Here is a 14,081-nt window from a genome sequence, read left to right on the forward strand (position 1 = left end):
CAGTCCAAATAAAGATTCCGATTCTGAAAAGAGGTCCCCACAACGCGCCTGGTGTTTTGTTGTTGTTGTCAAATTCTACCCTGGGCCTCCAGGAAGCTCTGGGTGGCCATGAGCGTGGTTGACGAGGATGATGATGACGATGATGAGGAGGATGATGATGATGTGGTGCTATCGGCATCATGGCACGAGGAGAAAAGAGTGCGTCTTTTGGCGTCATCTGGTCCAACACCATGTGAGACTAGGCTCTAAGGAAAGCTGTCTCGGGTGTGGACCAATCAATTTCAAGGACAGTGCATACATTATCAGAGTTATGTTTTTTGTTTGCATTACGACTGCAGGTATTGTGGTCTATGTAAACATGACTCCTTGTAAAAAAGGTGTCAGTTTTGTTGGCAGATAAATGGGTAAAAAAACAATTATCATATTTTTTCTTCCGGCAAATGAGGTTCCAATGGAAGAAAAGAGCAGTTTGAGCATTTTTTTTACCTACGTGACTTTACCGAAAAAACCTAAGAGTATGAATTTTTGCAGTCACGAAAGCTTCAAATCTAGAAGCAGTTTGGAAATCTCACAGAGCAGCGGTGTCGGAGAACATCGCACGTAAGTGGACACCCCGGAGCTACTCGTGAGGTAGCGTCACGTGCACGTACAGGCACCGCGAGAGAAGATGACATGACACGCATGGCGATGATGATGATGATGTCACGTGACGTGCAAGGCATGATGGGAAGACCGATCCTGTGGTCACAATCGTGCCTTTTGCTGTCTATAAATCACCTGCTCGCCTTGTAATCCGCACCTCCGATTATCACGGTCACTACGTACGGCGCGAAAGAAGTTCAACATGAGTAATACTATGAGACCTTCTTTACCAGTGGCAAAATATAGTGATAGATGTTTAAAGGGTAAAAACCTACCACTATATTTTGCCACTGGTAAAAGAGGTCTCAGTGTAAATGCTTACCCCGAGCTCTCAATACTCTGATAGTGCGCTGTTTTTGAGTTGTACGCCTTTTGGCGTCATCTGGTCCAACCCCAACGGAGACTAGGCTCTAAGAAAAGCTGTCTCGGGTGTGGACCAATCAACTTCAAGGACCGTGCATATCATTATCGGAGTTGTTTCTTTTTGTTTGCAATTTGACTGCTTGTGTTGTGGTTATTGCAAACATGATGCCTTGTATAAAGGTGTCAGTTTTTGTACCAGTTTAAAGGGTAAAAACCTATCACTATAAGTAATACTGTTTAACACGCAGGCTTTCGCGACCAATATCCATAATACAGGTTGTTTTGGGGTTAGATCGCGTAAATATATAAATGTGTCGTTCAACCCGCCAACACCCGACACAGCCAATTCGTAAGGTTTGTCACGTGAACGGAACGTGCCAATTCGTTACGAGCACAGCACGATCGGTGTGCTCCCCCACGACACATTTATATATTTGCGCGATGTAACCCACAAACGAGCCCCTGTGTGATGGATGAGTAACACTGTGCCTCTCGTCAGCCACACTCACTCGGACAGACTGTCAGGGCGGGTGACGCGAGGCATAGCACGCGGTCGCTGCTCGTTGTTGCAAGAGGTGGGGGGTCACGGTTCGAATCGGGCAGGCCGCCCCTAGTTACTGCTGCGGGGAGGATTAACCGCGGGAAACAACTTCGCGTCGTCCGCGTCATGCGCGGACGTCACAAAGACCCCCTGACGTCACTGGGAACGCGGGGGGGGGGGGGGCGTCACGCGCCGCTTGGAGCTATGCACTTATTAAATCATCTAGTTTGAAAAATAATCTCCAGAGACCGAGATAGAGGAGTCCCATTTGCATGAGTGGCCCGGGTCACCAAAATAACAAAAAGCAAAACACGTGAAAGCAATCTTCTTGGTTCTTTCGGTAAAGTCACGTAGAATGGAAGTAATAAAATAATAAAAATAAAACATAATAAAATAATTCTCACAACGTTTCGGCCACAACGCAAGCAGCCGTCCTCCGGTGGAGAGCAGGTCTGTCGAGTAGACAGTGAAAGTAAATTTCACGGTCGGCTACGTACGGTGCGAAATAAATGCAGCACACATAGATCCCTCGTGATAGCACTGCGATACAGCAATGGCGTACATGCCAAGTGTATTAAATTATTAATCTCAATAGCCACTGCGACAGAGAGACAGAATGCTGACCTGTGTCTCCCCCCCCTCTTCCTCTGTGAATTATTACCATGGGAAGCACTCGGCGAGAAGGGACACAGCCCATGATTTACATCCTGCCTGGATTTTCAAATAAAAAGTGAGAATATAACCAAAGCCATGAGCAGAGAGAACACTGCTGTTGATGGTGCTGGTGGTGGTGACGATTTATCTTCATCACGGTTTTCTGAGCACAGGCGCTAGGTCCAAAATGCCAAACGGCCAGTAACAAACAGCACCAGATCAGACGATCGAGTTGTCATCGTGGCCACAGCCTTTGATGTCACAATCACGACCACCACCACCATCACCACCACCACCATCACCACCACCATCACTACCATCGCCAACGCGTTCTCTCCCCTCCGCCAGATCCCGCAGCTGCTACAGAGTCGACTCACAGCCACCTGCAAGGTCTACCCTGGGAGTCTCATCCCACCGTCTGGCGTTAGACTCGCACAAAGACCCATGGACTCATCACACAGAGACCCATAGACACAGAGACCCATAGACACACACAGAGACCCATAGACTCATTACACAGAGACCCATAGACACAGAGACCCATAGACTCACACAGAGACCCATAGACTCGCACAGAGACCAATAGACTCATCACACAGAGACCCATAGACTCATCACTCAGAGACCCATAGACGCATTACACAGAACCCCATAGACTCATCACACAGAGACCCATAGACTCATTACACAGAGACCCATAGACACAGAGACCCATAGACTAACACAGAGACCCATAGACTCGCACAGAGATCCATAGACTCGCGCAGAGACCCATAGACTCACACAGAGACCCATAGACTCACACAGAGACCCATAGACCCATCACACAAAGACCTATATACTCACAGAGAGGCCCATAGACTCGTACAGAGATCCATAGACTCACACAGAGACCCATAGACTCACGCAGAGATCCATAGATTCATCACACAGAGACCCATAGACTCATCACACAGAGACCCATAGACTCATCACACAGAGACCTATAGACTTACACAGAGACCCATAGACCCGTACAGAGCCCCATAGACTCATCACACAGAGACCCATAGACTCATCACACAGAGATCCATAAACTCATCACACAGAGACCCATAGACTCATCACACAGAGATCCATAAACTCATCACACAGAGACCCATAGACCCATCACGCAAAGACCCATAGACTCACACAGAGACCCATAGACTCACGCAGAGATTAATTGACTCACACAGAGATCCCTATGCTCACAGAAACCCACAGATCAGCCCTATCGGTATCCCACCGTCTAGGCTCTGCCAGTGGACCAGCGGCAAGCGGAAACATTTTTTTTTACTTTCATCCCGAGCTCCATCAGTTACCGCACGGCACTCGCCCAGTGGCATCTGGAAACGGTTTCGTGTTTGCTCCAAAATTCCATCTTTGTGGGAAAATCCAAACACAAGTCAGAGATGTGCGTGCGTGCGTTTATATGCGAGTTCATGGATCTCTGTGTGTGAGTACGGTTTTCTATTTGAGTCTGTGGATGTCTATGTGAGCCTATGGGTCTATATTTAAATGTGTGGGTCTTTATGTAAATCAATGTGTCTCTATACGAGTCTATGGATTTCTATTCGAGTCTATGGGTCTCTATGTGAGATTATGGGTCTCTATTTGAGTTTGTGGGTCTTCACGCGAGTCAATGTTTCTCTATACGAGTCCATGGGTCTCTATGTGAGACTGCGGGTCTCATTGGTGTCCGGCTGACACCGTGGCGAGATGTTAACTACCTCGCCTGGTCTACAAGAGGTCGTGGGTTCAATTCCGACCCTCACGCCTGCTGTTTATTTGGAGTTTGCGTGTCTCTCTCTCTCATCATCATCATCACGGTGGCTAGGAGATGTTAACTACCTCGCCTGGTCTACAGGAGTTCGTGGGTTCGATCCCGACCTGACGCCTGCTGCTGTATATTTGGAGTTTGCGTGTCTCTCCCTGTGGCCGCGTGGATTTTTCTCCGGGTCCTCCGGTTGTTTCCCTCCCACATTTAGAGACAACGTCACGCGTTTAGAGTATTCGGTTGCTATGAATGTCCACATTCTGATAAAGAGCTATACAGCTCAGTGGCCCTTGCCTGGTTAAACAAAACGAAAATTGTTTCGTTGAGAACCGTACCTCTCAGCAGTGCTGGTCTCAGTGGCTTTCACGAAAATCGGTCAAACGATGATCACATCAACCACCTCCACGCTCACTCCCACACGTCAAGGCGTCGCTTTAATCAATTAATCAAGCTTATGCGCTTACATTCATCGATCTACGTAACTTGATATTTATATTGATACCTTAAACGTTATCTGTCATTACAGCACTGGCTATGGATTCATAAAGTGGGGCGTGTGCATACACACAAAGACAAAGGTCTTCCATATAGCCGTACAGATTGTTGGGGCAAGTGCCGTTAGCGAGCACGTTAAGGTCGGCACGGTGCAAAATAGGGTGGTTCGGTTAGCACCACGCTCGGCCACCTTTGTCTGCCCACGTCCTGAAGTTTACACATGATGCTGAGTCGACCTAGGGGAGGCCCAGGACTGATTCAGATAATCGTGACTGGTGTTGGTTGTCCGTCAGCGGGTTATCGAACTCGGGTCGCCCGGTTCGTAGCGCAGAGCCCTAACCGCGACACCAAAGACAAAGATCCCCCGTATAGCCTTAACAGACTGTAGGGGCAAGTGCTGTTAGCGAGCACCTATGAAGGTCAAAACGGTACACAAGTGGGTGGGTGGCCAACACCACGCCCGACCGCCTTTGTCTCCCCAGTGGCGATGTTTACACACCGCACCCGATACTCATTTGAGGCTGAGTCGACCTAAAGGAGGCCCAGGACCGGTTCAGATAATCGTGGTGTTGGCCGTGAGTGGATAATCGAACTCGGGTCGATGGGTTTATAGCGCAGCGCGCTAACCGCTACACTACCGCTCCCCACACAGACACACACACACACGCCGACACAGACACACACACACGTATAGGTCGTACGCACTCGCTACGAACACACACGTGCACACCCACTCCGAAACGTCGCGAGACATTCCCGCAAAGCGACGGATAATTGAAGCTTGACTCGATTTTTCTGAAATCCTACCCCGACCTCCCCCCCCCCGTAACGCAACGCGTTTTGTGGGGGGGGGGCCCTCGCAGCACGCGTCTCGCAGATGAACGGCACCAATCAGCTCGCGCGGCAAAGAGCGTGCCCGCTAAACCAATCAAAAGGGGCTTGGCCGGCAGCTGCGATTAAGACGTGGTAAGTGATGCACGAGGAGGGGGGCAGGGGGGAGGGGCACGCCGAGGAGTAGCCCCCCCCCCCGCGCACCCCCACAACGCAGCGTGAGCGGTTAAAAGCGCAACCCCCGGCGATTGTCCGCATGTGCAGTGTTGTAAAGGGCGGACTTCTAAACTTCTTTATGGCACACACTGTTTATTATCTTAACACACAGTCCCTATCCTAGATGTCTTCGGCCGACTTGGGTCTTCGTGTAGCAGAACTGGCCAAGAGCTCTCAGCGCTCTGGCTTTTATACCTGTTCGTGGCCGGGTTGTCCAATCCCCGGCCACCTTGTGAGACCCTCCGATTGGTCCTTCCCAATCTGGCGTTTGGATCCTACCTCACCCCATTTGACCCTGACCGTTTGATTGAGCGGGAAACCCTTGCTTACGATCCGCTCTCTCACAGTTTGCGAACAGCGAGTAGTTAACACCACTACACATGCACCGCCGCCGCCGGTGGAAGCTGTCGTCCGCTAGGAGGAGGGAGCCGCCTGAGGACCTCCGCGTCGATGGGCACGTAGGCCTACTCTTCCCGATGTCGCGTTGGACGGGACTGAGCCGTGGTGTGCACCCAAGTGACACCGATGGGTGGACAGGGGCGGTGGTGATTCGGGCGTTCGGCCGTCGTTTCAATTGCTGGAGATTTCAATTTAACCGGCGAACTCTGAATTGCAAGTCCGGTGTGCTAACCGTTGCCTATAATAGGGCACCGCCCCCCCCCCCCCCAAAGCGCGGGGCCTGGGGCAATTGCCCCAATTTGCGGTGAACCCCTAGGGGACGGCTCAGCGTCAACGGCCATCTCGAGATGTTACAGAGCCAGGGGAGAGCAGACGGAGGAGGGGGAAGGAAGGTCACGAACACAAGACACTGTTGTGGTGTTTATTTTTCAAACTCTGGTGGTCGTCTCCGGAAAGGCGGAGTGGGGGCGGGGACGAGGAAAGAATGGAGGAAGGGAGAGAGCGAGGTAGAGAGGCACAAATGGCTAAAGAGTACAGGAGAGAGGGAGGCGGGGAGTGAGATTACATCTGACACCTTGACCTTGAAGAGCGGGGCACCCCCCCCCCCCAAAGCGTGGGGCCCGGGGCAGTCGCCCCGATTGGCCGTGCACCCCAGGGGAGGGCTCTCCAACACGCTCTCCACCTCTCGCTCTGCACGGTGGCTACTGCGTCACGTGCCACAAACGCCAAACTTCATCGACCGAGGTCGCCTTCGCACCGAACACGCTGTGGTGGTTGCCACAACCCCTACGCTGGACATGCACAGAGGCCCCGCCTTGGGCCGTGATTTAAATAACAAACCCCGTAACTCACTGCCATGGCGCCATCTAAATCACGGGCTCGTAGGTGGAGCACGTGAGCTCCTCGGGGTGAAGGGAGCGGGTGGTGGCAACAGCGGGGGGAGTTTGTGCAGTTTATAATCACATTTTTATATTTTACATATATCAATATATTTTTTTTTGATGGATGCGCCTTCGCCCAAGGCGCTATACAGAACATAATGATTTTGAGTTTAGATGGCAGGGGTAGTGCTGCGAGGGTTGAGGAATGAGTGACCGAGATAGAGGGGGTGCCTAGGGATCACGGCAGGGATGCGGGGAGGGACGGGAAGACGTGCAGAGGCGAGGGCAGGCAAGGAGAGGAAGATAATTCTATAATTGATGCACACTGTATGTTGAACTTCTTCTGCACCGTGCGTAGCCAGCCGCGCTAATCGGAGGTGCGGGGGGAAGGACAACAAACTAAACACACTACAAGTAGTTTCTAAAGAAATTCGTTTTCAATCTCGATAAAAAAAAATGAAGAGGTACAATTGGCAATGGAGAAGAGGTTCCAATGTTATGATTCTCTTCCATCTTTCTTTGCCCATTGACGAGGCCTGGCCGCACAGTCTCCTGTTCCCACGATGTCTCCTCCTGCTCATCCTCCTCCAACCCCACCTCATCTCCCTGCACCGGCATTCATCACGGCCACAGTCGGCACGCGCCGAGGGGCGACTGCGTTCACAAGCGACTCTCCTCCTCTGTTTCTCCTCCTCCTCCATCTCCTCTTCCATCTCCACCGTCTCGTCGACCTCCCGTATCTCCACCACCACCACCGCCTCCTCCTCCGCGTCCTCCCCCGTTCACCGCGGCCATCACGGCCGCTCGGCCCCGAGGCGTGGTGACCACGGCCACCGCCGCGCCCTCCGGCGCGCCTTTCACGGAGGCGGCGGTGCGAAGCGCGGCGCCGTAGACCGCCATCGACACGGACGCCGCTGACGCGCTCCGGACGGACGAGGCTGCGGTGCCGCCGCCGCCGGCGCCGCCACCCAAACCGGGGCACAGCCTCAGCATGACGGAGCGGCGGAACAAGATGTAGACCCAGGGGTCGAGGATCTGGTTCCAGGTCGCCATGCGGATGCCCAGGATGAGCGTGCTACAGTGGCGCTCGGCCGGTATGAGGCTGCTCTTGAGCGCGATGTTGGCGATGAACACCTGGAGGAGGGGGTGGGGTGGGGGGAGAGAAACGAGGATGGAGGGGAACGCCACCAGTGAGAGCTTCGAGAGTTGCCGTGGGGTGGCTGTGGTGGTGGTGGCGGTGGTGGTAGTGGTGGTGGTAGCGGCGGTGGTAGCGGCGGTGGTAGTGGTGGTGGAGTTGGCACAGGAGGGCGGTACAGCTGGTGGTGCATCTACCGGTCATCTCGGTCGGCCGACCCATTGCACCTGGAGGGTCTGTCCCGAGACCTCCTGTCAGCAGTGGGACTTCGACACTTCACGTGGTAGCCTCAAGGTGCACCTGGACTGGCACAGGCGCCGTGGTGACGTCACCGTCACTTAGTGGCGAATGGCGGGTATTGGTATGTTGGTGGTGGTGGTGGCGATGGTGGCGGTGGTGTTGGTGGTGGGTGGCTGCGGTGGCGGTGGTGGTGGCTATGCACGTGGCCTCTAAACCAGAAGCTGTGGAGGCATCGAGGGTTGGTGACGCTCCCTTCCTGTGGCCGTCGATGGAGAGCTCTCGCTAGGAAGAATCCGTCTACAGCAAAGTGTTAACTGATATCACCAGTGCCTTTTGTATGGGATCGAGTGTTGCCCCCTCGCACGCTGCGGCTGCTCTGCTCTCCTCCCGCATGTAAGCACTCGTTAAGTGTCCGGTAACAACTTAATATAGATAGAGGATCGCAGAGCTCGCAGTGTGAACCTGGTGCCGGGCTCACCGCATTGCTGCAGTTCCTCTTCGTGCCCCTCGCTCTCTCTCTGCGAGAGGATCGAATGGCGTGCGGGCGCGGTGCGCTACAAGTACTAATTATCGTCGTCATTATTCGGATACAATAAATAAAGCGGGCCATCCGCCTCCTATTTACTTAATTGCTGCAATTTACTTTCGCGTGTTTTGCTTTTGTTATTTTGGTGAGCCGGGCCACTCTTGCAAATGGGTCTCTTCTATCTAGGTCTCTGGAGCTCTCAGCCTGGTAAAAATAAATACAACTTTAATCTTTTCCTCCACGTGACAAAATAAAATAAACCTCAGCAGCATTGTATGCATGTTGAACTTCTTTCGTACGTAGCCAACCGGGCAGATCTATAGCTATCTGTGTGAGTCTATGGGTCTGTGTGTGAGTCTATGGGTTCCTGTATGGTTATGTGGGTCTCTGCGTGAGTTGATACGTCTCTATGTGAGTCTATGGGTCTGTGTGTGGGTCTATGGGTCTGTATGTGAGTCTATGGGTCTGTGTGTGAGTCTATGGGTCTGTGTGTGAGTCTATGGGTCTGTGTGTGAATCTATGGGTCTGTGTGCGAGTCTATGGGTCTCTTTGTGAATTCAATAAATTACACGATGCCTGCTGCTGGTGGAGGTGGTGGGGCTGTAAATTATGAATTGTTTGTTATCACGATAAAAAAAATCTCCAGTTCGGGCTTTCCCAGTTGTGGCTTTTTTGTCCATGAATACCGGATCGGGAACCAAAACGAGGGTCGCACCGCGAGCGAAGAGTCATTCTCCACCGCGAACGAGAGGCTCTGATGACGGAGCAGGGGTCACGTGGCCGCGTGAAGAAAACCCGGACTGGATCGTCATAACGACGACGACGACGACGACCGTGAGGAAATGACGAGGGCGACGACTGACAATGAAGATGATGAATATCGCGATGAATTAGTGACAAAAAGAAAAAACCACGCAAATTAAAACGAAGACAACAAATGACAGAGAGACCACGACCACTAAACCGGGGTCCGCTCGGCTCAGCAACCCCTACAATACTCTTTGGTTCTTTCGGTAAAGTCACGTAGGTATAAAATAAATAAAATCACGACGTTTCGATTGCAACACAAGCAATCATCATCAGGTGGGAAAACCACAGCAATAATTTTTTTTGCTGTGGTTTTCCAATCAGAAGTGGACATTTTATCTGTTTGTTTTTATGATTGCTTGCTTGTGTTGCAATAGAAACGTCGTGATTTGTTTCATTTTCTACCTACGTGACTTTACCGAAAGAACCAAAGAGTATGGATCCCTGCAGTCACGAAAGCTTCAAATCGAGATTGAACCCCTACAATATTTCCGCAGCCCGGCACAATTCGCCGAGTGCGACCCTCTCGCGACGACTGTGGCCACCGCTTTGTCAAGTTGCCACTCACCGCAGTCTCTCCCAGCAGGCGACACAGAGAGCGCGGAAAATACTCGGCGAGAAATTGAACCTCGACAACAACAACACCGCCACCGCTCCCCCCGAAGTCCCCAACGAACCGAGGGGCCCGTCTCTCACCAGCAGCGGAGTCCAGCACACGGTGGCGATCACCATGATGCCCAGCAGCTGCACCACCATCTCCAACTCGTGCTTGTTGGCGCGGTGCCGCCTCCGAGCGCCGGCCGCGGCCCCGGCACCGGCACCGCCGCAGCGGCGAGCTCGCACCAGCGTGAGCACCGTGGTGCTGTTGAAGAGGTGGGAGGCGGCGAGGGACACGAGACCCAGGAGGGAGAACACGACGGCGCCGGCCGCGTGCGCCGGCTGGCCGCAGTGGGGGATCGGGGAGGGGGTGGGGAACAACGCAACGCGAATGACGCTTCGCTGATGTTCTGACGATGGTGATGATCGTCAAGGAGCTGTGAAACATCATCACGCCGACTCTGATCATCCTCGCAGCAGCAGCGGCAGCGGCGGCAGCTTTTGTCTAAGCCACCGAACAAAGATGGTGGTCCTCCTGTGACCGTCTGGAACGCTCTCCCTTCTGATATTAGGAAGCCGCTGGAGCTATGCACTTTTAAACCATCATCTAGATGGACAAACTCATTTCTTTAGAACTGCGTTTTGTGTTCAGTTTGCTGTCCTGCCCCCGCACCTCTCCGATGAGCACGGTTGGCTACGTACGAAAGAAGTTCAACATTATATGATATATCCGACAAACTGCCTTCTTTTGCACCGTACGTTAGCCAACCGTGCCAACCGGAGCCGCCCGCTGACCCGGGCACCGACCTGCAGGACGCCTCCGTCCGCCCCCTCTGTCGCGAGGAAGCACCACGAGCCCGGCCACTGCACCGAGTAGGAGCCGAGGCCGGCGGCGGGCGCCACCGCCACGGCGAGCGCGAGGGCCCAGGCGGCGAGCACGGCCGCGCCGGCCCCGCGCCGCGTCACGACGGCGGCGTGGACGAGCGGCCGCGCGATGCCGAGGCGACGCTCGACCGCCATGGCGCAGCCCAGCAGCAGGGGCGACAGGCCGAAGAACACCATGCAGCCGCCGAAGAAGCGGCAGAGGTGGCGCCGGGGGTCCACCCTCGTCCACTCGAGGTCGAGCGCGTGCATGCTCACGACGACGGCGCCCGTGACCGCCAGCCCGGCGAGGTCGGTGGCGACGAGGCCCGTGACCACGGCGAGGAAGGCGCCGCGCGAGCGGCTGCGCGTGCGGCGCGCCGCCCTCGCCACCACGACGAGGGCGAAGATGTTGGAGGCGAGCCCCGCGGCGGTGAAGATCGCCGAGTACCAGGGCGAGGTGCGGTTTGGCGTCGACTTGGCGGCGCAGGAGGGCGACGCCGACGCCGTTGCGTTCTCCATCGCCGACGCCGTCGGAGCGCCGCTCGCGTTGAAGAGGACCCCCGGCAGCGAGAAGGCCGTGGCGCCGGCGGCGGCGGCCGCGTTGTCGGCCGCCGCGAGGGCCATGGCGAGGTTACGGTGGCGGAGAGCGGCGAAGGTGAAGATTGGCGGTGTCTGGTGAGCAGGCTCCCGGTATTGACGGAGAGGTCGCACTGTCACGAGACCGTTTCAATATTGATGAAGGAGATGTTGGTAATGAAGGAGGTCAGGAGATGCTGGTGATGAAGGCCAACAGGTCCTGGTGATTAAGGAGGTGCCTCGTTTATTGAGGCCCCAATATTCATGAGCCGGGTACCGACGGAGTATGTGACAACGGGAGGGCAGATCGTCGGAAGGCAAACGGCCGGACGCTCCCTACGCAGTGATCCCTTCCTCCTGCGCCATCACCAAGTGACGGACGCCGGCTCTGGCCGACCGTAGGATACGTGGTTGCAGTTCGGTAAAGTTCAATTTATTTTAGAAAAAAAAACAATCCTCGGTGCCACGTGGACCTCCGAGGACAAACACCGCTCGGTCGTCGGGTCTCGGTCCATCAACTTTAAAACGTCCGCAGCCCAGGGGCCTCCATCAGCCGGAGGGCCTCCACAGATGAAGTGAAAAGTGATTTCGCTTGTAAATGTTGAATTTTATTTGTTGTTAGCCTTGTCAAAATCAATTTAATTTTTCTTTAACTTTGTTTTCCTTTTGAGAACATTACTGGGGGCCCTCACAGTAGCTGTAGCCCAGAGGCCTACAAGCGTCGGGTCGACCCCAACGCTTGATACGCAGAGCGAGCCGGTCAGTTGCCAATAGCGTATCGACGTTCGCGTGTTTCGGTTTACACAGCGAGAGTGAGAGAGATGTATGCGTGTGTGTGTGTATATAGTCGTAGCAGGCGCAGGTTTGTTTTGTTGGCGTGTGATCGTCACGCAGATGTCGGGCGTTGGAGGACGTTTGGACGCGTTCCAGGAGTGAACGCGCGTGCACGGTCTGACACGAAGTCGTTGAACGAGCAGACGGTCCGCCCAGCGGGGTCTTCCTGCACCTTCGAGCGTGCTGTGATTGTCGCTGGGCGCTTGGCGATTTTTTTCTTTCTTTCGGGGCCTCTCTGGGCTCTGCGCTCAGCGAACCGGCGACTTAGAAAAAAATATCAAAATTTAAAGAAGCAAAACGCATCGAGCGCGGAGCTTGAATGGTGACGACGGACGGGGCGTGTGAATTCCCGCACGCCCCTCCTCTGCCCTCGATAAAAGAGCGCCTTAGCGAAGTGGGCTTTAACTCAGTGGGGAGATATTGTACGCTGCCGGTTCTGACTCTCTCTCTTTCTCTCTGGCGTCTCTATTCTCGTGAAGACTTCGCCAGGGACTTTGACGCGATCGGGGCTCGAGCGACGGCTTGCTGCAACAAAATAACTTACAAACTCAGCCCAGAGCCATCGTGACCACCAAACGCCACCACCACCGAGGATGTTTCACCCCCCCACCCCCCTCCGTGTGTGTTGTTAAAAATGTTTTTTCACAGAAATACCGGAGAAATGCCTTCATCCGCTGGTGGGTTGAGAATCCGTTGAAGTGTTTTTTTTGTTTGTGGCCTATCTGGTTTCGCGATGACAGAAGCCACGCGCGTCCCAGCGGTCGAAAAGTCCTGCAATGAGAGTGAGAGAGAGAGGGGGTCGGGGTGGTCACGTGGCTGCAATGGAAGTTTCGTTAGGCATACACAGCCCCCGTCATAGGAACGTGGAATGTCTGTCTGTGGCTTGAAGGCCTTGAAATGGTAGGGGTGGGGCGGGGGGGTGAGCAGCGACACCTCTTGTGTGAGTGAAACGTGATGTTACACACAGGGTGGCCCAAAAGTTCGGACTCCTCGGCTTGTTATATTTACGTTGGCAAATCCCACAAGGTGACCACCGGATCTCACGTATTCATGACAAATATTCCAAGCTGACTTACGCTGACATAAATATTTTTTTAATGGGGGACATAAATAAATTGCCACCCCCCAAGAAGACGTGCTTATGCTCAAGGCTGTCAGTCGAGTAATACAAACCTGACCTCACTCACGCACGCGCGCACAGCGACCGGATTATAAGACGCAGCCCTCAACTTTTACTTTATAATGCAGAGTGGGGGAAAGGGGCGTCGTATATTCCAGAGACTGCAGACATCATTTTGGTCATTTTTTTTCCAGCAACAGCAGCAGCACCACCGCCGTCGGTGTGAAAATGGAAGGGAAAAACAACCGCATTTGATTCAGAAATTACGTGGAGCCCGACTCTCACCAGCAGCACTTAACACTCCCAGAGGCACGGGATAGAGGCACGGGATAGAGTTTCCCTTCGACGTTCACAGTCGTGGCACCGACGCCGAAATGGGACCGGACTACGGGGAGATGACGCGCGGCTTCAACTCAGCAGCAGAAGCAGGAGTCACTCACGCCTGTCAACAAGACCACGTGACCGCATCGCTCCCATCCCTCACTCCACGGGATCCCAATCTCATCACACTCTCCTCCTACCTCTCCCCTCTCATCTCACTCTACTCCCCTCCACGCACTCT

At 53.9% G+C, this 14,081-nt stretch overlaps 1 protein-coding gene across 1 annotated transcript; it reads right to left on the reverse strand.

The window, feature by feature from the left end:
- Positions 1-1,387: 1,387 nt before the first annotated feature.
- LOC144733399 (thromboxane A2 receptor-like) lies at positions 1,388-11,703 on the reverse strand (the record flags this gene model as incomplete). The annotated part of the gene is made up of 3 exons (XM_078615311.1): positions 1,388-7,954; positions 10,225-10,467; positions 10,933-11,703. Coding segments are annotated over 3 exons (1,488 nt in total), but the record flags the coding sequence as incomplete, so codon positions are not given.
- Between the last annotated feature and the right edge of the window lie 2,378 nt (positions 11,704-14,081).

This window comes from Lampetra planeri, chromosome 46 (genome assembly GCF_965212315.1).
Source record: "Lampetra planeri chromosome 46, kcLamPlan1.2.h2, whole genome shotgun sequence".
Classification (NCBI taxonomy): Eukaryota; Metazoa; Chordata; class Hyperoartia; order Petromyzontiformes; family Petromyzontidae; genus Lampetra; species Lampetra planeri.